At 40.1% G+C, this 25,052-nt stretch overlaps 1 protein-coding gene across 1 annotated transcript; it reads right to left on the bottom strand.

Moving 5' to 3' along the window:
* Positions 1–6,614: 6,614 nt before the first annotated feature.
* Positions 6,615–23,109, bottom strand: LOC308686930 (putative C-type lectin domain family 20 member A). The gene is made up of 5 exons (XM_081359040.1): positions 23,055–23,109; positions 15,548–15,919; positions 13,814–14,152; positions 11,623–11,711; positions 6,615–7,466 (listed from the first exon to the last, which is right to left on the bottom strand). Exons 1-5 carry the CDS (start codon positions 23,092–23,094, stop codon positions 7,353–7,355), a joined length of 954 nt encoding a protein of 317 aa, XP_081215166.1. The 5' UTR covers positions 23,095–23,109; the 3' UTR covers positions 6,615–7,352.
* Positions 23,110–25,052: the final 1,943 nt, after the last annotated feature.

Here is a 25,052-nt window from a genome sequence, read left to right as displayed (position 1 = left end):
CAACAGGGGTTAATCCAAGGAAAAAGTGTCTTTTCGTTCAGGTGTTCGGATATACTTCCACGTTGAAGATAACAACACAAAGAACTTGAACCAGTTGAGAAGCCCTCAAAATCAAGCAGATACCAAAACCCTCTGGTCAAAATAAAACAAACGATACAACATCAGGTTCAGCAAGTAAAATTCATTCACACTATAAACCTTTGTCAATGTTAAAGGAACAAATAAATCAACTCACATTGAGATATAGAGCACAGATGTTCCTCAACAGGGTTTTCCAAATGAAAGCATGGAAAGAGCATGTTCTCTCAGCTAACAGGTATTCCTAACTCACACTTCCCTCTTCCTTTTACTCTCTGGCCTGGAGAGATCTCCCAGATACTGACTCCCTAGTGCCCCCTAATGGCAGGGAGTGAAATTACAACTTGCATTCAACATAGGAGACAGGTAACAGTTTACTAGAACTGTTACAACCAGACCAGCGTTGGTCGCCGGCGAAAGCAGAGAACACCGGCCAGCCGTTCAACACCAGACTCACCTGGACGGACAGGCAGAAGGTTAGGACTTGATTGATTGATTACTTTATTATCCCCATGGGGACATTTTTGTTGCTTGTGTTACAACATGCGTACACACAAAGAACCAACAATGTACATAAATATAAAAACACGAAAAATACCCCAAAAAACAAACAAACAAAAAAACAATCATCACTGAGACTTTTCATTTAAGAATTTGACTGGATTTTTCCCCCGTTTTTAAAGATCGCTGGCATCCTAAATCTCCGACCCGATGGTAATCTCTCAGAATTATCAAACAGAGGATGCCTATTGTCTGATAGGATTTTCACAGGTTTACTAAGGCATCTGGTTTGATAACTTTCTAGACCTCTTAGAGGGATACCAAGTAATTACTCGCAATACTCAAAACTTTCCTAAGCGAACTCATAATGATATTGTAATATTATATTTCACAATATTTCCAGGTTGTTGTTTTTTGTTTTGTTTACAATGGCTAGGACACATTTCTCAATATGATCACTTTTTCAAAACTTGTGAGCTAATATGGATCATTTATCACTTCTTCAACACAAAATACATTCAGTGACGACATCAAATCTTTTTTCCCCAATCAAACACAGCCAAAACTAAATTTCTACGGTAATACCATTTTGAAATATCAAAAAAATGTAATACTGTGATATATAATGAAACAAGTTGCCCGAATGCATGAAATAAATATAAAATAAGGAATACCCAACATGCAACAGGACCATGGCACATAACTCATAAAAAAAGACTTTCCATTAATATATAGGCAAACCTTATATGAAGGAACATGCATATCTCCAGGACATTGTGTGTATGATTATGTGACATGTATAGTGTCTTTTGTATTGTATTCTGTTTTATGCATGTTTTATTACAGAAACACTAGTTAATGTAACCGTATGTAGTGTATGGACTAGATTCATGATTCTTTCTTTCTGCAAACAATAAACACATTCCTTCTGAAATCCACAGCTTTTACACTTTGAACTCTCGAATGTAAATCAGGACTCTCGAGCATCTAAATTACTGGCATGGAGCCACCAGGTCTGGGCCAAATGGCCCCTCTGACACTTTTGATGGGCCCGCTGAGGGCCTCCAGTACAACAGACCTGTCCCCACGAGTCACGTGGGGAAAACTTTAGAGTGATCATTATCAGGTCCTCCTCTCCCCCTTCTCTCTCTGCAAGCCGGAAGCTATCCCCAGTTTAAATAAATAAAATAATGATTTAAACTATGTTTTACTTCTGATATAAACATTTAGATTAAATATGCCATTCAAATTATGGAGTTAAACACTTAAACATGAAATCATACTGAAAAGTTACAACATTTTTTTATATTCAATTCAATCAATAGAAATATTTGTTGTGGATGCGATTGTTTTTGAACACTTTTCCTGCGGCGTGCTGCGTTTTAATGTTTTAACCACAGAGATAATTGCTTATCATGATAATACCAGATTGTCTGAGAAAATAGTTTCGTGCAAATAATGCCCAAGGCCTATCTGTTTCCATTAAAAATATAAATCAATTAAAAATACAATTCGGCAAGTGGAAAAGATTGAGAAAAACTTTCTCTGAAATGTATTTTACACTATTTGATTTATGTAGGCTATTCAAAAACAAGGCAAGGATAACTACTTGATTTGTATTAATGTAATGTTTCTTGTACCGTTTATATCATTTGCATATGATTATTCATCCACGTGATAACGTTTAAGTTATCACGTGGATGAATAATCATATGCAAATGATATGTAGATGAGGATCTGCATAGTAAAACTAGGCGTTGTAAGCTCCATATATGGTTATTTCGGGTGGAGACGCATGTACGCACAATCTTCCGCTGACTGGGATTTATAAAGTGAATTCTGCGCAGGTACTGGCGTACGCACGGTTTTATAAGTCTGAATATTTTTTTGCGTACGCCATTTTTGGCTTTTGTGCGTACGTACACTTTTAGTAAGGTTCCTACGCACAGTTTTATAAATGAGGCCCCTGACCAGAAAACCCCTCAGGGCACTTCGCCAGAGAGAGGTCTCCTGAATGACTCCTTCGGGAGTTATCTCCGTGTTTCGTTTCTTTTCCTTAAGTCTTTGCTTTGCTTTTCGTATTCGTCTTTGTTCATTTCTACCTGCGGGCGAAATGAACGGAGTCCGAATTCTGGTAACTTCACTTTCGATGGACCTTTGATTTCCCCGCGACTCTGCTCGCCCCCGGAAGAACGAGAGAGGCCGCCCCGCTCCGAAGGACCGACACACGCGCTCCTCCAGCAACACAAAGAACCATTTCGCAAGAACCAGCTGTCTCTAGCTCTTATTGTTTCGCCCTACTTAGGGTGATATGATTTCTTGTTGGCTTTCAAAGGTTACTTCGTCTGTGATTTCTGCCATACAGAGATTTTCTTTCACTTTCACTTTCTCTCACTATCTCTCTCTCTCTCTCTCTCACCCTCATTCGTTATTCGTAATCTGTACATACATTTATTCCGTGTGTAATTATGTATTCCTTAGTTTGTTTTTATTAAACCCAATAATCTTCTTGAATTGAATCTGCTTTATTGCTCACCAACTCGAAGTCCCTGAAAATGTATGATCTAAGCTATGAAGCTTTACAGTAACCTACATTGTATAAACAAAAGAAAGAGTAATTTCCATGGCCAGACATTTTAATCTTCCTTTTTAAGTTTATAAACAGGGTGAGTTTTATTGAGTTTTGATAAAGAAGTCTTACATCCAGTTCGCGGGACGAACTTGTTTAGATAACTGAAATTAATTCTGGTAAAATTACCCTGGCAATTGATCAAATATATTCCCTCTTTGGGTAATTTAATCTATGTAGACGATAAGCAAATCACATTCATAAACTCTTGAGTTAATTATTCCCCAGAAGTGAATGTTGCTACACTTATCTATAACATGCTTATAACTTCCTTGACCATGACAGTCAAACTAACATCAGAATTTCATAATTTCTTCGTCCAATGCAGAAGAAATTGATTGCATTTTCAACACCATCGACTCACCAAACCATCAAGACTTTCTCCAGAGACTTCATCCGGACACTCGTTCAACGTCTTAGGCTTCAGTTCAGATGGTTAAATGACTCGTTTCATTGCTTCATTCCCCCTCATTCTGTTTATTGGTTTTACCCATGTATGCGTGATTTGTGTGTAGGCCTACGTGTTTGTTTAGATGAGTTATGTGTGTCTGATTTTAGTTAAAGAAAACTGACATTTTTCTGTGGCCACAAAAAAAATATCCTTTCTGAGAGTAGATAGATGATCAATACCGAGTGTTCGCTGGACAAACAGATTCATTTATTGTCATATTAATTCAGCTACATCGATTTAAATGAACCAAATATTTATAATTCATTATTACAAGTTATATTTAATTATTCATATTTACCTTTTAAGCTAATTTGCCACAGTTGATTTGACACAAGAATGAAGTGGTAGTTTTTTGGTAGTTCTAGCGCATTTTTTGAATGTGAAGCTGAAAGCTGGTTATGAGAAATGTATGAAGAAAAAAAAATATATATATATTTTTTTTTTGTCACTAAAAAGTTTCAATTTAATTAATGTCATAATTGATAAACTTTGCATCATTTAACTGTTTCTGAATTGAATGACAGTGAACCGAATTGAGTTGAATGACAACACTCGTCTTCTGTAGTGTTGCTTTAGAGTTGAACTTGAATTTGTTTCATAATTGATGAATTTTACATGAATCTGTACTGTATAAACCATTATATAAATACATGTGAATTAACTTGACTACATCATTTAAAGGGATGGTTCGGAGTAAAATCAACCTAGGGTCCTTTGCACCATGACCTCGAGCCAAACACCCCCCAGAAGCCTTTTTCCCTTGGTTGAACATTATTAAAGTTAGAGCTTATTTAGAGATATCAGCCGGATGGTTTAGTGCAGGCGCTAACGGATCCTAGGATGTATCTCGTAAATTACCCCACTAATAATGTCCAGAATGGTCCCAAACTTCTACAGTAGTACAAATAGGTTTTGTACTCATAAAATGAGGCATTGGAAAGTTTGTAAGTACATCAGGAGTTTATTCAAATAACACTTGCCTGACGGCTCATCCCCTTCTTCTGATCCGCTCGAGTGTTTGAATATGAAAGATGTCTGCAGGTCCAAAACTAATGCAGACGGTCCGAATGTCCAGCTGTGACTCTCTAATGAACCCGCTGCACTTCAGCGTTTCTGTGTGCACACGCCATCTGGACGAGATGTCCCTCATGAGGAGACTATCTGCCTTCCCATCAGGCGTCCCAACATTCTTACACTCTCTCTCTCTCTCTCGTTCTTTCTAGGAGATGGGACGCAACATTCAGATATCACACTGCTGTGAGTACAACAAAAATAACCATATAGAACACGAAGTGTTGGAAACGTGATAATTTATTACAAAAAAAGCTGAAGCCACTAGATACAGGGAGTGAGCTATGTACAATGTAAATGAAAACACACAGAAGATAAAGAAGATACAAATAGGAATTATAGGGAAAAGGAACTTAAAATGGCGCCAAATTAAAGAACCAAATATAATATAATTTCCTTAAACTATTCCCCACAACCTCTAACCTAATAAATAAAATGTGAAAAATAAAATAAACAACATTCAAAAGACAACTGAAACTTCCGTGAGCACTTAACCTCATAAAAAAAAAAACTTTTCCTTTAAATCATCGCTTATCGGGCTTATGCTACTCTGAACAATGCCTGAACTTTGTATTTTGAGCACTTCTTGTGTTGGTTTTGCCTCTTCATGATGACTCGCTTAATTTAGTCCTAATTTGTAAGTCGCTTTGAACAAAAGCGTCTGCTAAATGACTAAATGTAAATGTATCACTGAAAAACATGACTGGCCGAAAGTGGTTTTGACCCCTCTGCTATGCAGTTGCCACCCACTGCTCTCCTAGTGGCCACTCTCCTTCTGTTTATTTTAATCACAAAAGGACAGAGTACGGCTGGAGCTAGATTATTTGCGCATTTCGTTTAAGAAAGGAGAACTTAATAAAACTATCAAAATCTAAAAGCTTGTATTGCTGTACAATCAAACAGTGGTGCCACATAGTTGGTTTCTGATCCATTATTTTCAGTGCCTGTTTGTATAGTGATATGATGGGTTTGACTGTCGTCTGGGAGGCTTGGCCCCATACAGTAACACAATAAGATAAGTGAGAGAGTATCATGGCATGAAAAAACAGTAAAGCTGCCTTGACAGGTATATGAGACCTTATCATTCTGAAACAGTTCAAGGTCTCTGCCACTGCAATTGGTGTCCTGGCTGATGCTTAAATTACTGTACCGTCAGCATACATTTGACAGTTGGCTGACTGACAGCATGTTGGTAAATCGTTTATATATAAACTAAACAGCAGAGGCCCCAAGATGGAGCCCTGTGGGATACCCATTATGGATTGTAGTGGTGTTGAGAGTTCAGTGTTTATTTTAACACGTTGCTCTCTATGCTCCAGATATGATGCAAACCAGCTGATAGCATGTTCAGAGAAGTTGAAGGTGGTGAGTTTATTCAAGAGTATATTGTGGTTCACGGTGACAAAGGCCTTTTTTAGGTCCAGAGAGAAGGAAATGAATAGTGGAATAATAAGGGGTTTTTTGTGCACAAAAAGTATTCTCGTCGCTTTATAAACTTAAGATTGAGCCACTGTAGTCACTTTGACTACTTTGATGATGTCTGTATTACCTTTTCTGGACATGGACAGTATACCGTACATACATTTTCAATGGAGGGACAGAAAGCCCTCGGACTAAATCTAAAATATCTTAAACTGTGTTCCGAAGATGAACGGAGGTCTTACGGGCTTGGAACGACATGAGGGTCATTAGTCATTAATGATATAATTTTCATTTTTGGGTGAACTAACCCTTTAATGTTCTCGGTAAGGTACCAGTTAGCCATTTCTGTAGAGTAACCTGCTCTAAATCCAAACTGTTTACTTTCAAGATGCTCTACTAGCTGTATGTAAGTAGTTTTTCAGTGCCAGTTTTCAGTACTGATGAATCTGATGGCTTGAGGCTATAAATCTAAGCTATTTATAGGTAAACTATGGGACACGATGATGGTAAAAAAAAAAATAAAAAAAAAAAAAATTAGATGGAAAGAAAAATTATATGTCATTCATTTTGCGTTCGCTTGCAAAATGTTTGCGTTACCCTGAGAAATTTTGCGTCGGCTCACAAAACTTTTGAGTTCTAGGGGTTTTCTAAATATATTTTTTTCTCATTCTTAGATAATTAATAAACTAATGTGTAGGTTATGGAGTAATTGTGGTAACAGTCACTGTGTCAGAACCATCAAACCACTTACATTTGTGAATCAACATTGTGGCGTAATAGTCTCTCTTGTTATTGTAAATGCAAATGCACATTCACGCGTGTATCTGAATCAGAGAACAAATGCAAAGGACCGTGTTTATTAGCGTACAGTTGTATACAGTGCATTTGTGTGAAGTTCACTAGTGTTTAATTCAGTAGTTCTTTTTATTGTGAGAAGATCTGATGCAGTTTTTTATATCATCCCAAAGGCCTTTATTTAGGCTATTCTTCATGACGATTTTACAGTGTTTACATTTGTTAGCTCATATTCAGGTGTACATATCTGCCTGCTAAATGAAGAAATGCTAAACGAATAGATCTACATTTATTTTTGACTAATTACTTGTAAGATGTAATTCATCTAATTTAATTCAGATATCTGTAACTAAGAATGAAATGAAGCATTGGTTTGAGAAGTTTCACTCCATGAGGAACATGACTTCAGCAAACTGGAGCACTGGCATTACTGGTGGTCTTTTTCTTCTGGAAGATTTTTCCGTTCGGCTGTTTCCTCCATGTAAGTGTGACGTCCTGATCGCTCAGCGTCTGCTTTAACTAAACCACAAAAACAGGCTTTCATTAAACGAGTGTGATGTATTTCTCCTCAAAATTATCTTACAAATCTTGCCGAAAGTGCAAAAACTGGAGAAGCTCAAAACACATACACAATATTTTGTCATTACGCGAAGGACTGACCAACTCATGAACAAATGCTTACAAATCTGTGACCATCCGTCACCAAAAACAAATGTCGCAAAAGGTGACAGCATTAATACATTACTGGCGCTCTTCGCATGTCGGTCAAAATGACATAAATGTATTTTTTTTTTTCAATGAAATGAATGTAGGGGAGAGCCAGGACGATTGAAACGCGGGATGGATGAAACACTGAGATTTCCTTGAAAACCACTCACGTCCGTCAAATTTCGTTAGCACGTACAGCATGCAATGCCTACCATACCCGCAAAAAACATTTCTTCCTTACGTCGTGTCTTTTGGAGTTAAAGCCGCAAAGCTGTTTTTGAGTGTGGTAACTAAATTATTTCGTGCGGTACTTTTAGGTGTATTAGTACTTCAACACACCCTTAAAGGGCACCTATTGTGACTTTTATCACAAGATGTAAAATAAGTCTCTGATGTCCCCAGAGTATGTATGTGAAGTTTTAGCTCAAAATTCCCCACAGATTGTCGTTTTTTGGAGCTCAGAAAAACATACTGTTTTAGTGTGTATCCCTTTAAATGCAAATGAACTGCTGCTGCCGACACAGGGGGCGGAGCTTCACGAGCTCGCGCTCAGAGCCAGGACAATCTCATCTGATAACATCAGAACAGAAACTCTCAGTTGCGGTGTTCATTTCGACTCGGAGTCGGACAATAATGCCCACAGAGCCAGAGAATATATGCTGTATGGAGATAGAACAGGTATAGTTTAGTTTAATTATGGTTATAACTTATTTGTCATCTGCTTTTATCCACTATTAATACAAGCCTGCTGTAGCAGACCCTGTCCGAATGATGACCAAAATATACTGATGAGTTCAATGAAGTTTATTGTACATCACACAAAAGATGAAGCCTTAGTTTTACTCCAGAAAATCACCGTAAGAGCTGAATAAACACAGTATATAAGTGCGCATTAAAGTCTTATCCATTAACTCTCTCTCTCTCACTTTTATTATCATAAACAACATACACAGCGAAATACACAAAACACTCGTTACAACTAACAGTAAACAAATATATACACACCTTTTCAGTGGGTGCTTAATAAACTGGTAAACCTTATATCCATAAAACGACCGATGAGCTGTCATAAAGTGCGCGCTCTCACTTTAATTTCTTCCGTGATCAGTAACGTTAGGCCTGTGGCTCCGGAGACTGTAAGCTGGATCACAAACAGTACAGATCCATCCTTGAGTAACAACGATAGTAAATGAAGACTGCTATGTTCATTCTTACATCCAACAACAACACACCTCAATCGCTTAGGAGACATTCCTGTCTACAGCGGCTCCAGCGTCGAAACAATGGCGGACTCCGTGTCCAGCTCACTCAGGGCGGGGCTATGCTCAAACTGCAGTGTCAATCAACAGTCGTGGGCGGGGCCTGTGCAAAGTGACGTCACATTGCCCCGAATCTGAGAACAGCTTGTTCTGAGACAGTGCTTATGATTTATGGGGATTATAAAAAAAAGCACTGGATGGATTTTTATAATTATAGGGTGGTTGTGTACACACCCTGCCAACACACATTTATGTTCAAACACCATGTAAAAGTGAATTTTGCATAATAGGTGCCCTTTAAGTTTGCAATATCAGAGTTTTCTTGTTTAAGGGCAAAAGAGGTTTGGTTGAAACAAGTGTTTAAAGTGTTCCCAAGTCCTGCCAGTTAAACCTGGTCAGCTGTATATAGATTCATATACTGTTTCTAGACTTGTGTTTCTTTTAATGCGAATTAATTTTCAGTTACGCAACACATGCTATCTCTGTAATAATCATCAATTGTCCAATCTTCAATCTTCAATAAATTTAATTTATCATCTTCTGGTTGACCTCGTTTTCTTCATAACACAGGCTATTCAACTAGCAAACACTCAATATGACTCAAGGAAGAAATGTACGAAAATTAATTAAAACGGATTTGTCTGTCTTCATCAAAATAGCCTATTAGAAAGATTACAAAATGAGCATCGGCTTATCGCCTATAGTTTATTGGGCGACATAACAAAAATGGTTAATATGAACCTTTAAATTAAAATAAATGATAAAATATGTTAGTAACAATATGTACAATAAGTTACTTGTCAGGTATTGTTCACAAAAATAAGCATTAGATGAATAGTTGCCGTTTAATCTGTTATGTTTCATCCGTCCCACCCCTGTGTTGCAATTGAAACAAAGCATAACTACTGTTCAAAGTCAAATTTTACTTAAATCATTCTATATTTGTACCGAATAACACATATGTGAATAAGAGAACACATATGTGAGTTAATCACAAAAAAATAAGAAATCTATCTGTAACCTTATTTTAGAAAACGACATTTATCTGAAAAGTGTTTCAACTGTCCCGGTACTCCCCTACTATATTTTAGTTCGATAATGTTTTTTTTTATTTACTTTTTTTTTTTTTTTATGGGATTATATGGCACTAAATTAAATTGACAATTACATTTCCAACTTAAACTGTGGTAAATCTTGAGTGCTTTAAAGCACAGACTTCCGTTTGATCTCTTTTTAAAGTTTTTTAAAAAGTTACAGAATTTTACGTTTATTGTTATGAAACATTTGCAAAAATACTATTTAAAATTTATATGTACATGTTGGTAACACTTTATAATAACTACACACTATTAATCATTAGTTAAGCATTAGAAAACAGTTAATTCATCATTTATAAAGCATTAATAGACATTAATAAGCAATTTATAAATACAGCTATAAATGCTTTATACTTGATTTAAAAGCATATCTATAATGTGTTTAATAATTGTATTTTCATACTTTATTAATGATCAATTTATCATTTCTAAATGAAGTATTGCATTATTTACACACCAGTTATTTAAGAGTTGTCAGTGGTTCATAAGATCACTTAGAAATTGTAAGTAAATGATTAATAAACTATTTAAATGTACATTCATATATCTTATTATTCAGACATATAGTAATAGTTACTTAGTGTGTTAATAAATGCTTTAGTAACATGTATTTCTACTGTAATTCAGGGTTAATTCAGGTAGTTATAAAACATTTAGTAGTTGTTAGTTAACTATTTTTGTGAGCTAATCTAAAGTGAGGACTAGTTATGCCTTGTAAAGCATTTACAAGGGAGATTTAAAGGCTGTTAATATTTATATGTTCTAGATCACAGTGTTGTGTTTGTTTCCTTTTTCTGTTTAGAAGATAACTGAGTCTTTAAATATCCTTTATACATGCTTTACAAGGCATAACTAGTCCTCACTTTAGATGAGCTCACAAAAATAGTTAACTGACCACTACTAAATGCTTTATAACTCCCTGAATTTACTACATTTACTTACAATTTCTAAGGGATCTTATGAATCAGCTGGCAACTCATAAATAACTGCTTTGTAAATAATGCTATACTTCATTTAGAAATGATAAATTGATCATTAATAAAGTATGACAATACAATTATTAAACACATTATAGATACGCTTTTAAATCAAGAATAAAGCATTTATAGCTGTATTTATATACTGCTTATTAATGTTTATTAATGCTTTATAAATGATGAATTAACTGTTTACTAATGCTTAATTAATGATTAATAGTGTGCAGTTATTATAAAGTGTTACCGTACATGTTTTATTCTAAAACTGTGAGAAAATCAAAGCTATAAATCTAAACAAGTTTGATATCTCAAAAAATGAGCTTTCAGTGAGATTGTGTTCGGCTGCAGTTCCAAACGCTTCCACTAGAGGAAACTCGTCTCCCATTTAATTTCCCAATGAGCTCATTTTTGACCGCGAGGAGCACAAGTGTGACTATTTTTTTCAGGATCATTTAACCTGTTCAAATGATGTCCATGATTTTCTTTTTCACACAGCAAGTGCCAACCTTTGCCAAGTTTCTTACCATTCCGATAAAGAAAACAAAACAAAAACAAGTGTAAAATTTGTCTGTAAAATAATGACTGAAGAGCACCAGAGGGTTAATTTGAGTCTGTTGAGTGTTATAAAACCCACCTTGTTTAAGACGAGTGCACTCAGTGTAGCGTCGTCCGCATTCTCACTGGCTTTGACCTCCACTCGGATCACCTGCTGCTTTCTATTCACTGCAGGACAACACACGTAATATCTTACTTTGTGTTTTACTATATCATACTTTATGAAAATGTGGATTAGGGATTCCCAAACTTCTTGTCAGCCGAACCCCTTTGACTAAAATCAAGGGTGCTCCGATCAGGATTTTTGGAGTCGATACGATCACTGATATCTATTTCCTATACCGATATCTATCTATTTAAAATGAACTAAATGTTTGATTATGCAGTGCATTTTTGTTTTTAAAATGGGGCAATTGCACAATAGCTTACACACACAGAACAAGCCTGATTTCAAACTATGAACTGAATAGCAAAAAAGTTAACAGTCAGTAATAAAATAAGAACAAATATACAAATTACAAGCAGTAGCACAAATAAATAAAAGAGAATAAAGATTAGTAAAATAAACAGTGCTGTAATTTTTTTCAGGTAGGTGTAACAGTAGGAAAGAAAACAAAATAAATCTAATAATGAATCAAATGTAAAATAATACTGGATGATCTTTTAAAATTAAACATAGATTAATCATTACAATTAAGGTTACAAAAATGTGTCATTCAAGAGCAGTGAGTGTCATTAATGTTAATCAAACAATAAAAGACTGAGAAATAATCAGAGACAGCAGCAGGATTATTAGGCTACTGTCACTTTAAGAGCTGCACAGATCTAATATACTGATACACAACTTTCTAATTCTGTAATTCTGTTTAGTGACGAAGCGACGCTGCCTCTATTGAGCAAGCTCTTATTGTGCAGACGATGTGCTGATGTGAAGACGAACTTCCCAAAGCCATTATCGGCCAATAGCGATCAGTGGACGACCAATCAGAGCTCCCCTAACCAAAAATGCGGAACCGATTTTAAGATGGGTCTATATAATTAAATCAAATAAAAATTAAAGTGTCAAAATTAAAATGAATGATTTTTAAATAAAACACTTACTAAGAAAAATATTAAATACTTTAGTTGTTTATCTGCCTGTCATGTGACCATTAATCAACATCAGAGAACTGTGAACGTGAATGTGTTGTTTTATTATTATAAATTATATCATATTTATAAATAGTGATGCACCGAAATTTCGACTACTGAAACATTTCGGCCGAAACAGCTATTTTCGTGTTTCAGACGGTTTTGGAGTGCATCCCTATATTCATACATTTTAGCATTTGTGTGGTTATAAAAATATGTGTACAATAATAAATATTGATATTTTGTATGATTTAAAGGCAGGGTAGGTAGAAATGGTCTAAAAATTTTATTTTTCAAATTTGTTTAAACTTTATGTACATATCAATACATAATTAAAATGTAAGTACTCTGAAAAAGAAAGTATCAAAATCGAGTGTCTGTAGACCTCTCACGACTGTTTTAAAGACATCTCATTATTTCCATTCACTCCACTCCCTCATTTCTGTGCTTCTTCCAAAGCCACGCCCCCAAAACACATGAACGCGCGACTCCGACCGCTGAGCTAGAGGACGCATTATTTACAAGCGGAGGGGAAGGGGCATTTTTTTGCCTGGTTTGCCTTCACTAACTGCATATGCCGGTACTGTAAATTTAGATTGCTCTTTCTCTGCCATTGTTTTGGTATTCCTAGGTTCAGTGCCTTCTTCTTCTTCTTCGATAGATTTTATTGGCAGCTTGCAAACATAGTGCATTACCGCCATCTACTGGACGGAGGTGTGATCAGGTTCCGTGCCTCTCGCACTCCTCAAATCAAACGGTCGCGCGCAAGTGGGCAGGTGCTGTGTGGCAAAAGGGTGGTTGCCATGGTTGCGAGAGAGTGACAGTCGCCTAAGCCAATCCTTTGATTCGTCCCGAATCGAAATAATGAGCTGTGTTTAATACAGATTAAACGGTCTAGAGTCACTTGATTTTTATACTCTTTTTTTCAGAGTTCTTACATTTTAATTATGTATTGATATATATAGAAAGTTTTAACAAATTTGGATCTTTAATTTTTAATAAATCCTACCTACCCTGCCTTTAAGTAATTATTATCTTTTCACAGTTCTCTCATAAACCTCCAGTTTGGGAAACTCTTATTAAATGAACAGTCATATTCAGTCAACAAACAATGAAAAGAAGGAAAGTAAAGAACTTACCATTGCTGCAGTAGAAGTAATAAAGTCCAGAGCAATATAAATCCTCAATAGAATTATAACGATTTACACCGGCACAGTTTTCGCGCTCCCCGTTGAGTCTCTGAGCAGCGAGTTGGGTTGAGGAAGTAAAGGTGGCCTGATCTGACCACTTCCACGAGTCCCGGTACAGTCCGATCCAGGGCTCATCCATAGTATCTATCAAGCTGACGATCTGTCTGTTGTCCTCTAGACTCCTAACAGTGGCCAGGTCTGTGTAATGCTCTCTGCAATACTTCTGAGCCTCAAGCCACGTCTTTGCAGCTTTGATTAAAACCATTTTCTCTGTTGCGTTGGTTCTTTCTGTGAAAAACAACAGAGTCGAGAGGCATGACAAGCTCATTTTTAAAATCATTTTCTTTAACGAGTGTGAGCCTCTTAAACCTGCCAAAATTTGTTTCCAGAAGTCAATTTTTCAATTATATTTCCATAGTTTATATGGACCCAGCATGGATAAAATGTTTTTTTTTTTTATACTCCATTTCAGTTTTTCTACTTCAAAATATCATGTTTAATTTACTTGGCATTTCTTTGTAATTATTTGTGAAATTTACTAGCAATGTTTGAGTGAAAGTTGTAAATCTTACACCAAATATTTTCAGTGTTAAAACCTGTATAATGTTTTCCTTTGTGTTCCACGAAAGCGTTAATACAAGATTGAAATGACATAATGATCAGTTATTGACAAACTGGGTGAACTATCCCTTTAATTCCCCATTTTGAGTTTTATATGTCTATTTTGAGAATATTTAAAGTATAACATTTAGGGATGCACTGATATGAACATTTTGGCCGATACGATAACCGATAATTCTTTATATTTTAAAACCGCTAACCGATATATTGGCGGATATATCTAAATCCAAATTTTTATATCGTTTATAATGTATATAATTTTCTCATAATAATTTTATGTCGCTGATATGACAGACTACTGTGGCACTTAACTGTATTTCATTTTTTTGAAGTGATTCCAATCATATTTCACGCAATTCAAACAGTGCGCATCTGAAGTGTCTCAGCTGAAGGAAGTAATCCATCATTTATCTGCTTTAATATATCGGCAAAATTTTATAATCAGGCCGATAACGATAACATTAAAAAAGGACATATATCAGCTGATACCGATATGGTGGCGATATATCGTGCACTGCATCCCTAATAAAATTTTTATATTTTTTGTGTGACATGGACTTAAATGGTGTGAAATCCCAATGCAGCCACTAGAGTTCCAGTTGAGGTCATTGTGTTATTAACTGATTATGTAAATTGATTATAATTAAATCCTAAGACAATGTAATTTAGGGGCTGGTGAAATACTGGATAAACCGATAAACCATTTAAATAAGTAAAACTGCGATGCTGAATCTCTAGCGCCACAACATTAAAAATCATATTTACTCAATTTGTGAATGTAATTGCAGTCTAAATATGATTGCGCACATCCTTCTATTGGGTTGTTGCACTTTAATATTACAGTTATTCATTTGCACAAAATTCATGATCCTGCCCAATTGTGATATAAATGTTTACTTCTATCCCCCACCCCTAATGCCATTATATTAATGTCTTCATGCATACCATATTCCTCATTTGAAAGTTGCTTTGGATAAAAGCGTCGGCTACATAAATAAATAGATGGATATGTAATAAATGCATAAACTGAAATAATGAGCATCAATAAAGAGTGTTTCTCACCGTCACTACACACGAAATATCTAATTTGATCACAGGGGAAATCCCTCCAGTCTCCAGGGTAATATATTGTGGCACACTCCTCTCCCGCACCGTAGTTATTCGGCTGGCCAGAATCCCAGGACTGAAACACTACACTCTCGTCTTGATAAGACCAACGCCAGCTGTTGATGTCATTGTAGAGTCCAATCCAGGCAAATGAACTAAACCCTTCTTCATCTTTGACTTCTTGCAGAGTGGTCCAGTCTTCATCGCTCTGAACCGTGGCCAGGTCGATGTGGTTTTCCCTGCAATAATTTTGAGCTTTTCCCCACGGCATCGCCTCTCGGATCAGAACATACTCGTGTGGATCACACAGAGTCAGTGACAGGAATCCTGTCGACAGAATACACTCATTTCCAGATTTGTATATATTATTTTCCCCAGTGTCCTTCTTAAAGGTTCCACTCAATGTATTTGTTTCTATTTGGCTGGATTTTTATCATTGTTGAACAAGTTATTGTTGTCTTTTCGTTTAGGAATTACAATAGCCTATTGGTAGTATATGTAGTATTTCTGTTGTAAAGCAGTGCTAAAATATTGGAGATTGATTGACGTCTTTATTTTAAAGTGAGATTCAGATATGATAATGAGCGTTCAGTTTCTGACCGAGCAGAACAGCTCTCATTGAGCGAAAAGAGCTGCGTGTATTATGAGGAAGTTAAAATAGCATAATAGGCGTTTGTCCAAGATTAAATAAGGATTTGATTTTAATATTGTTCTTTAAAGTGTAAAACAACAATTGCAGTGTGTTAATGTTTTCTGGTTAATCCACAATTTTATTATTATAATAAACAATCATAACAATTAATGATTTAAAATAACATAAACTATAAAACTTGCAATATACATTGTATTTTAACAGTGTTGTTCAATAATGTTATTTCTTATTTTGTTCCTTTTTTGGGTAGCCTACTATACGGTTCCCGGCCTGTGTCCATTCTCAAGCCGTATAGTTTGCCGATAGTGCTGCGCGGATCACTCTTTTACGTTCGTTTTCAACGTAACTCTTCAGGGAAAACCAATCAAGGAAACCGTCTTGGTTTACGACTTTAACCCTTGTTCCCTGAGAAGGGAACGAGACGCTACGTCGAGAATCGACACATTGGGGAACGCCTTCAGCGTGACGCTTCTGAAGTCTGTATAGAACTAGTCCAATCTTGATTGGTGTTGCATCATGATGTCACTCGTGACATCGCATGTGACGGAGATGCGGAAGCTATAAAGGGACGCCGGCACATAACAGCGTTAGCTTCTGATTGGTCGAAGCAAGTCGTTCTCAGGAGCGCGCGAAGTGTGGCCGAGGGACGCAGCGTCTCGTTCCCTTCTCAGGGAACAAGGGTTACAGTCGTAACCCGAGACGTTCCCTTTCGAGGGAACTCGCGCTGCGTCGAGAATCAACACATTGGGGAACGAAATGTCCACTGCGCCATACTGAGAGATATACGCCCTGGTGTGAAGCAATCTGGCACACTCAAGACGAGAGCACTTGTGAGCCCGGTGTAGAGGGCAGATCTAGACTGTAATGTCTTATGAATGTGTGTGGGGAGGCCCAGCCAGCGGCATCACCGACCTCTTGAAGGGAAGCACCCGCTAACAAAGCTTTAGAGGAAGCCACTCCTCTGGTTGAGTGGGCTCTTATTAGAAGAGGCGAAGGCAAGTTGCGTGCCTTGTAAGCTGAAGAAATAGCTTCTACTATCCATCTGCTGATAGTTTGTTTAGAGGCAGGGGAACCCTTCTTAAGTGACCCAAAACACACAAATAACTGTTCTCTGAACATATGCCTCAAGGGCTCGGACCGGGCATAAAAGGTATAGCTTTGCTTGCTCATCAGACACATGCGGTGGAGGATGAAACGCCTGAAGAATTACAGACCGTGCCACATTTGTAGGCACCTTAGGCACATAGCCAGGTCTAGGATGGAGAATGACTCTTACTCTGCCGGGAGCGAACTCGAGGCAAGAGGGAGCAATGGATAGCGCCTGCAAATCGCCAACTCTTTTCAGGGAAGTAATAGCGAGCAGGAAAGCTACTTTCAAAGATAGAAATTTCTCAGACACCGTGTCCAGAGGTTCGAAGGGTGCCAGGGACAACCCCTCAAGAACCACAGCCAGGTCCCACGTGGGGACCCTGGGCTGGACGACAGGCCTCATCCTCCTTGCTCCACGAAGGAAACGTATTATAAGTGGCTGTTTCCCCAGGGTGCCCACCCCTAAAGGCGTGTGGAAGGCAGTTATGGCCGCCACATAGACCTTAATCGTGGATGGGGAAAGTCCGTCAGAGAAGCGACTCTGGAGGAACTCCAGCACTGAAGCCACTGGGCAGTTAACTGGATCCAACTGATGTTCTCTGCACCATAAGTTGAATACATTCCATTTTAATCCATACAGTTTACTCGTGGAGGGGGCTCTAGAGTTTAGGATGGTCTCAACAACCTCAGTTGAGAGACCATCATTTATGAGATGGTCCCCCTCAGGGGCCAGACCCATAGTTTCCATAGCTCCGGCCGAGGGTGAAATATTGAGAAAGAAGGTCCCTCCTGATAGGTATTTGCCACGGAGGACCTGCAAGTAGAGTTATGATGTCCGAAAACCATACTCGGGTCGGCCAGTAAGGGGCTACTAGTAGCAAGCTGATCCCGTACCTCTGGACCCTCTCTAGAACCCCTGGGAGCAGAGCGATCGGGGGAAATGCGTACAGGCGTTGCCTCGGCCACGCCTGCACCATGGCATCCAGTCCCAAGGGAGCTGGATGAGTGAGGGAGAACCAGAGCGGACAGTGGGTGTTCTCGTGAGAGGCGAACAGATCCACTTCCGCCTGACCAAACTCTCTCCATATTAACTTCACCGTCTCGGGGTGGAGTCTCTATTCCCCGGGCCTCAGCCCCTGCCTCGACAGGATGTCTGCCCCCACATTTTTGTTCCCAGGGATAAACATAGCTCTGACTGAGAGAAGTTTGCCCTGGGACCACAGAAGAACCTGATGCGCCAGTTTGCATAGTGGGCGCGTTCTCAGGCCCCCCTGACAATTTATGTATGAGACCACCAACGTATTGTCTGTTCGAACTAGAACATGATGGCCTCTGAGGTCTGGAAGGAAATGTCTGAGTGCCAGAAACACAGCCAGCATCTCTAGGCAATTGATGTGCCAAGAGAGATGGTGGTCCCTCCACAGACCCCTGGTGTAGCGGCCCTCCATGACCGCACCCCAGCCTGTGAGGGATGCATCAGTGGTCAAAAATTTTCTCTGACACGGTGCTCCTAACACAGGGCCCTGGGACAGGAACCATGGTTTCTTCCACATTATCAAAGAACGAAGGCATCTGCGCGTTACTTTGATCGTGCAAAATGGGTTTCCCTTCAGGGAAAACCCTCTGATCCTGAGCCACCACTGCAGGGCTCTCATATACAGCAGGCCAAAAGGTATCACGTTGGACGCTGCTGCTAGAAGACCCAGAACTCTTTGAAAATGTTTGACAGTGATGGCCTGGCCTAGCTTGATACTCGTTACTGTAGTCAAGATGGTGTTTACACGAGCAGGAGACAATTGTGCCCGCATCGTGACTGAGTCCCATTCTACTCCTAGAAAAGTCGTTTTCTGTAGAGGAATTAATGAACTCTTCTTGATATTGAGTCTCAATCCCAAGCACCTTAGATGGTTCAGAACAACATCTCGATGTTGAACCGCCATCTCCTCTGATTGTGCTAGAATGAGCCAATCATCGATATAATTGAGGATGCGAATGCCTTGAAGTCTCAATGGAGCAAGGGCAGAATCCATGCATTTCGTGAAGGTGCGAGGTGACAACGCTAGGCCGAATGGAAGAACTCTGTATTGATACGCTTTCCCCCCAAAAGCGAACCTTAGAAACTTCCTGTGTTGGGGAAGGATGGATATATGGAAGTACGAGTCTTTTAGGTCTATCGTGACAAACCTGTCCTCGGACCTGATTAACGGTATGGTTAGCATTTTGAACCTGAATCTCCTCAGAGACCGGTTCAATACCCTGAGATCTATAATAGGACGTAACCCCCCATCCTTCTTGGGAACTATGAAGTACCGGCTGTAGAACCCGGCTTCCCTCTCCTGAGGAGGAACCTGCTCTAAGGCCTCCTTTGCCAGGAGGGACTGAACTTCCTGTTCCATGACCTGACCCTGCTCGGGGCTGACAAGCATGTGTATGACCCCATTGAACCTTGGTGGACGATATTCAAATTGAATTCTGTACCCTTTTTCCACTGTGCGCAGGACCCACTGAGATATATTTTGAAGACCCCTCCAGGTGTCTAAATAATCTACTAGGGGGACGAGTCTGTCCGGACTGGCCTCGGATATCATATTTAGAGTTTCGGTGACCTGAAGCAGCTGACTGGCAGGAGTTAACCAATATCGTTTTTCTACAGGCCTTGTGAGAGGAAGCGAAATTGACAGGGCCGCAATATTTACGGGCGGACACTGCGATTCACGTTCGCTGGAAACCGATGCGTCCCGAAGCTCATTTAACGGCGGAAGGCAAACATCGATTTCCTGAGGGCTCCGCGAAGGAGCGAGATGTTGTTGCTCGATCGCGGGGGGGACCACCCTCAGAGGCCTGCGCATCGCGTCAGGGCCTCTTCGCCCAAGCCTTCCTCGCCTGAATAACAGTCCTCAGATCTGCTTTCGGCTTGGAAGGCTTCGGCTGAGAGTGTTGCCTCTGGCTCCAGGCCTTTTGCGGGGGAGCTCGAGAAGCAACACTCTCCTTCTGCATCTGCAGGTGTGAGGAGCTGGCAGAGGCCTCGTGGGACTGCCCCCTGGCAGCAGACCCACGAGACCTGGAACGACGGCAGGGGATTAGCTGTTTAAAAGCGGCTGACTGTCGTTTCGCCTCCTGAAACCTCTCGACGACATTATTAAGGGCATCGCTGAAGAGGCCAGAAGGCGAAATCGGGGCATCGAGGAGGAAGGCCCTGACCCTGTCCCCGATGCCCGACAGATTCAGCCACAGATGTCTCTCCGTAGCCACCAAAGCTGCCATGGAGCGGCCAATAGCGCGGGCCGTCTCCTTGGTGGCTCGGAGAGACAAGTCGACCGCTCGACGCATCTTTTTAATGTCGTCGAGGGTGACCTCCCCGCTGTCTTCCACCTCCTTGAGGAGGTTGGCCTGGTATGCCTGCAGTAGCCCCATTGTGTGCAGGCATGCACCAGCCCGACCTGCCGCCATATATGCTTTCCTTACCAAGGCCGATGTTGTACGGCAGGGCTTGGAGGGAGGCCCCGGAGCCCTCAGGGATGATGCAGTGTCGGGCGAGAGATGTGATGCAAAAGTCTCTTCTACCCGCGGCATCATCCCATAGCCCTTCTCCTTCGTGCCCAATATATTACAATAATAATGTACGAGGGGGCTCGATATACGTGAGGAGAAGGGCTTATCCCACGATCTCAACACCTCAGTGTGGAGATCTGTGAAAAATGGAAGACTCCGACGCGAAGGTTGTGAACGTGATTGCAGGAAGCGCTCATCGAGTTTACTTTTCTTTGTCGCTTCCTGCTTCTCTGATGGCCATTCAATATTCAGTTTACTGACTGCTCTGGTCACAACCTCCAGCAGCTCCTCAAAGGCAGGAGAATGGGGTGGCGAATCACGTTCTCCTGCCTCGATGCTCATAACATCTAGCTCCTCGGAGCCAGATAGTTCGAGCATCGGGTCCGTTTCGTGGGCAGAAGAAGCCGTGGAGCGGGCTTCCGATCCGCGAGCGGGACCGACGGAGCTGGCGTCTGAATGCTGAGAAAGCCGAAGCCGTCTCAACATCATCAACCAGCTCCATCTGCGATCCCCATGAATGCAAGCACTGCGCTGCCTCGGCAGCCGCGGGACCTGATCCACAGGGAGCGATCAGGCTCATCGAACAGGCTCAGGCGGGAGCGGAGCGTTCTCAGGGGCATTTGACAAACAACACTAAATAAGACAGACAGTTTAGACATAGAACGCTTGCTGAAGAACAGAAGCTAACGCTGTTATGTGCCGGCGTCTCTTTATAACTTCCGCATCTCCGTCACATGGATGTCACGAGTGACGTCATGACGCAACACCAATCAAGATTGGACTAGTTCTATACAGACTTCAGACGCGTCACGCTGAAGGCATTCCCCAATGTGTCAATTCTCGACGCAGCGCAAGTTCCCTCGAAAGGGAACATATCAAGGCTCGACATTAACGCTTGTCCGGGACACGTGTGTTTTTCTCTTTTTTTGAAGGGACAAGTGAAAGAGAATTTTAAATATTTCAGTTAATAATCTAATTTAATACAGTTGTATGTTTTCAATGTAAATTATTTAATTAGATTGGTAACAGCCTAGTGTCTTATTATTTTAATTGAATGTATTGATTAAATTTAAGAATTTGAAATGAAAGATGGAGCCCTTTATAAAGGAAAAAAAAATATATGATAAGAGTTTTTTCCAACAGTGATTTAGGGCGCTTTCACACTCGCAGTTTAGTGCGGACCGGGGCACGGTTCGCATGAAAAATCGCTAATGTGAACGCTGTCATCGGACTCGGGTGCGCACTAGAGTACCGAACCCGAGACTACCTGGAGGAGGTGGTCTGAGCTCGGTTGCTCCCGAACCGTGGTGTGGTTCGCGTTAATGTGCAAGCAACACGGACTTGGGTGCGCGCTTGTTCAGGAAGTGTAGTATCCCGCGCATGCGTATCACTGTCGATATCATTGTTTGATTGCGTTTGCGATGACGTAAGATCACTGCAAACGCACCTGGGTTCGATACAACTAATTGAGTGTGAAACCAGACCAACGCTGCGGGGGGCGCCGGGAACTAGCGCACTCGGGTTCGGACCGCAGCAAACGAACCCAGTGGAAAAACGCCCTTAATGAAACATTGAAGTGAGTAAAGCCTCTGTTTAGGCTATTAAGGAAATGTCATTTTGCCAAAAGAAGAACTTTTATTTTAAATAAATGTTATTGTTAAATCAGCCTACTTCAGTGTGATATTTTACCATATTATCATGCTTAACACTGATAATTTGAATAATTGTAATGTAATGATCAGATGTAGATATGTTGTTGCAGATATGGCGGCTATAGTTAAGGCTTCTTTTTTGTTGTTGTTAATTTAAGTTTGTTTAGTACTTGATTAACCAGAATAATGGGCCGCTAGTGACGAATATTGTCTGGACAGCTTTTTGATTTTATGAGAATTAATATTTCTTTGGCTCTCTCATGTAGATTCTTTCTTTAACTGTCAGTTGATAGTAGACAACCTGAATTATTATTGGCTTGATTACATGGAATTTTGAATGTCTAGAGGACAAATCTCACTCTCCTCTACAAAGATTTGTAGAATATTTCACAGAACAGTTTGTTGTAATATCACTGTATGTAAATGGAACAAATATGCAAATCATGTGGTGTAATTTCTCTGTTTTTATTTGTTGGTTTTTTGTAATGTTATTTTAATGTTTTACATAATGTTTTACCTGAAAGAGAAAGCAGATGAAGACAAATTTGGTCCATCATCTTACCAGAGATTTTGTCACTGGAAAAAAGTACAAATACAAAAAATGTAATTAGTTAACTAATATACATATCTTGCATTTAAGTTGAAAAATTGACTTGATTTTTCTTAGATTTAATGTATTTGAATGAGGAAAAGTGCATAATTTCATGCTTTATCAACGTGTTCTTCGCTGTGCAGCCAAATTATGAAAATATAAGAAATTAATTATATTAATTAATTAATTAATTAATAGTAAAATGACATGTCTGTCTACAACAAGACGAGGTGATGCTCAGAAAAGAGATTAGATTAATAACAAAACATCCATAAAATCTGTTAATGGAATTGTCATTACAACATTATTAATCAGAGGAGAAAGTGTAAACTTGCATCTCTTAAAAGTACAGCGTAATTACCAGTTCTCTTCTGAATTAAGTCTCGACGGATGAAGTTTTGGCCCACCTGTCCTGTAGTGATAGCAAGTTCCCTTTCATTCAGTCACTATGAGTAACGTCAGTGACTGACGAAATGGGAGTTTCACCTTCGAGCCCTATCACCTTCGAGTATTAGAAAATGAGACAATGGTATGAAAATTCCATGGGTCTGCGGAGTTTGCATCGCATGGGTATAAAAGGAGCCGCAAGTGCAATCTCACATTATGTTTTTGTTTCGGAGCCGAAGTGTGTATGTGCTTCTCCTTCGCCTTCTTCAAGCAACGAGCGCTCTTCAGTCGATTTTAGTGTGACGGCGCATTTCAGCGGATTCACGGTCCTGCTGCTGGTCTGTGCAGTGGCTTGGACGCGGCTCGTGTTTCTCCCCTGGGCGCTTCAGCACTACTAAAGAGCTTTTCTTCCAAAAGAGCTTTTACGGGCAAGGCTTTTTAAAGATGTCTCGTCCATGTGTGTCTGGTTGTGGGCGCATGGTCCATTCGGGTCCTCCAGCCGAGATGAAGTCCAGCTTCTGCAGCCCTTACTTCATTGTGCCCAAGAAAAGCGGTTGGTTACGACCAATCCTGGACTTGCGTTTCTTGAACCGAACCCTGCACAGGCTTCCATTCAAGATGTTGACAGCTAAACACATTTTAGAATGCATTTGTCTGTCGGATTGGTTTGCAGCGATCGACCTGAAAGATTCGTACTTTCATGTCTCCATTCTTCCTCGACACAGATCATTTTTACAGTTTGCTTTTGAGGGGCAGGCATATCAGTACACAGTACTCTCATTCGGATTAGCCGCGTCTTCATGAAGGTCGTCGAGGCAGCCCTTGTGCCACTCAGGCAACACTGGGTTCGCATTCTGTATTATCTCAATGACTGGCTTATTCTAGCTCACTCTTGAGTTCAGTTGAGTCCACCTCTCCCGGCCTTTGGGTCAACTGGGAAAAAAGCTAACTCTCTCCCGTGCAGAGGATCCCTTTTCTCGGTATGGAAATCGACTCGGTCGCCATGCACGCTGTAACAAGGTATGTTGTTACGGGAACGAAGGAGGTGGGAACCGGCGAACATTTAAAGACTTTTAATGACAAAAATAAAACAAATACAAAATGAAAGTAAAAGCCAGCAGCCCCTCACGGACAACTGCTGGCAACACAGAACATCAAATAAAACACAGGCCTGTTCCTCTCTCGCTCTTCACTGTCGTTGCTCCTCCTTTATGCTTCCGCTCCTCCGTGAGAGATGTGAGACTGGTGCGTCGCGCACGTGTCGCTCATTATCAATCACGCCACCGGCCTCGCACCGTCCTCCCGCCGTCCTCCCACGGCCCTCGACCTCGTCGTGCTCGCCACACACGCATTTTATGCAGCAGCTTATGAGCGAGCGTGCACAGTCATTGCTGAATTGCAGTCATTGCTGAATTGCCTGAGTCAATTTGAGGGGAAAGAATGCGGTTCCCCTGAAACTGTTTCAGAGGTGCCTGGGGCATCCATAGCGGTGGTCTGTAGTAGGGGACCTGCAGGCCTGAGATTCTACAATCTCAG

Source organism: Scardinius erythrophthalmus, assembly GCF_964197995.2.
Source record: "Scardinius erythrophthalmus genome assembly, chromosome: 2".
Classification (NCBI taxonomy): Eukaryota; Metazoa; Chordata; class Actinopteri; order Cypriniformes; family Leuciscidae; genus Scardinius; species Scardinius erythrophthalmus.
The sequence above is the reverse complement of the archived record's forward strand: the minus strand, read 5'-3'. Positions and strand labels throughout refer to the sequence as shown.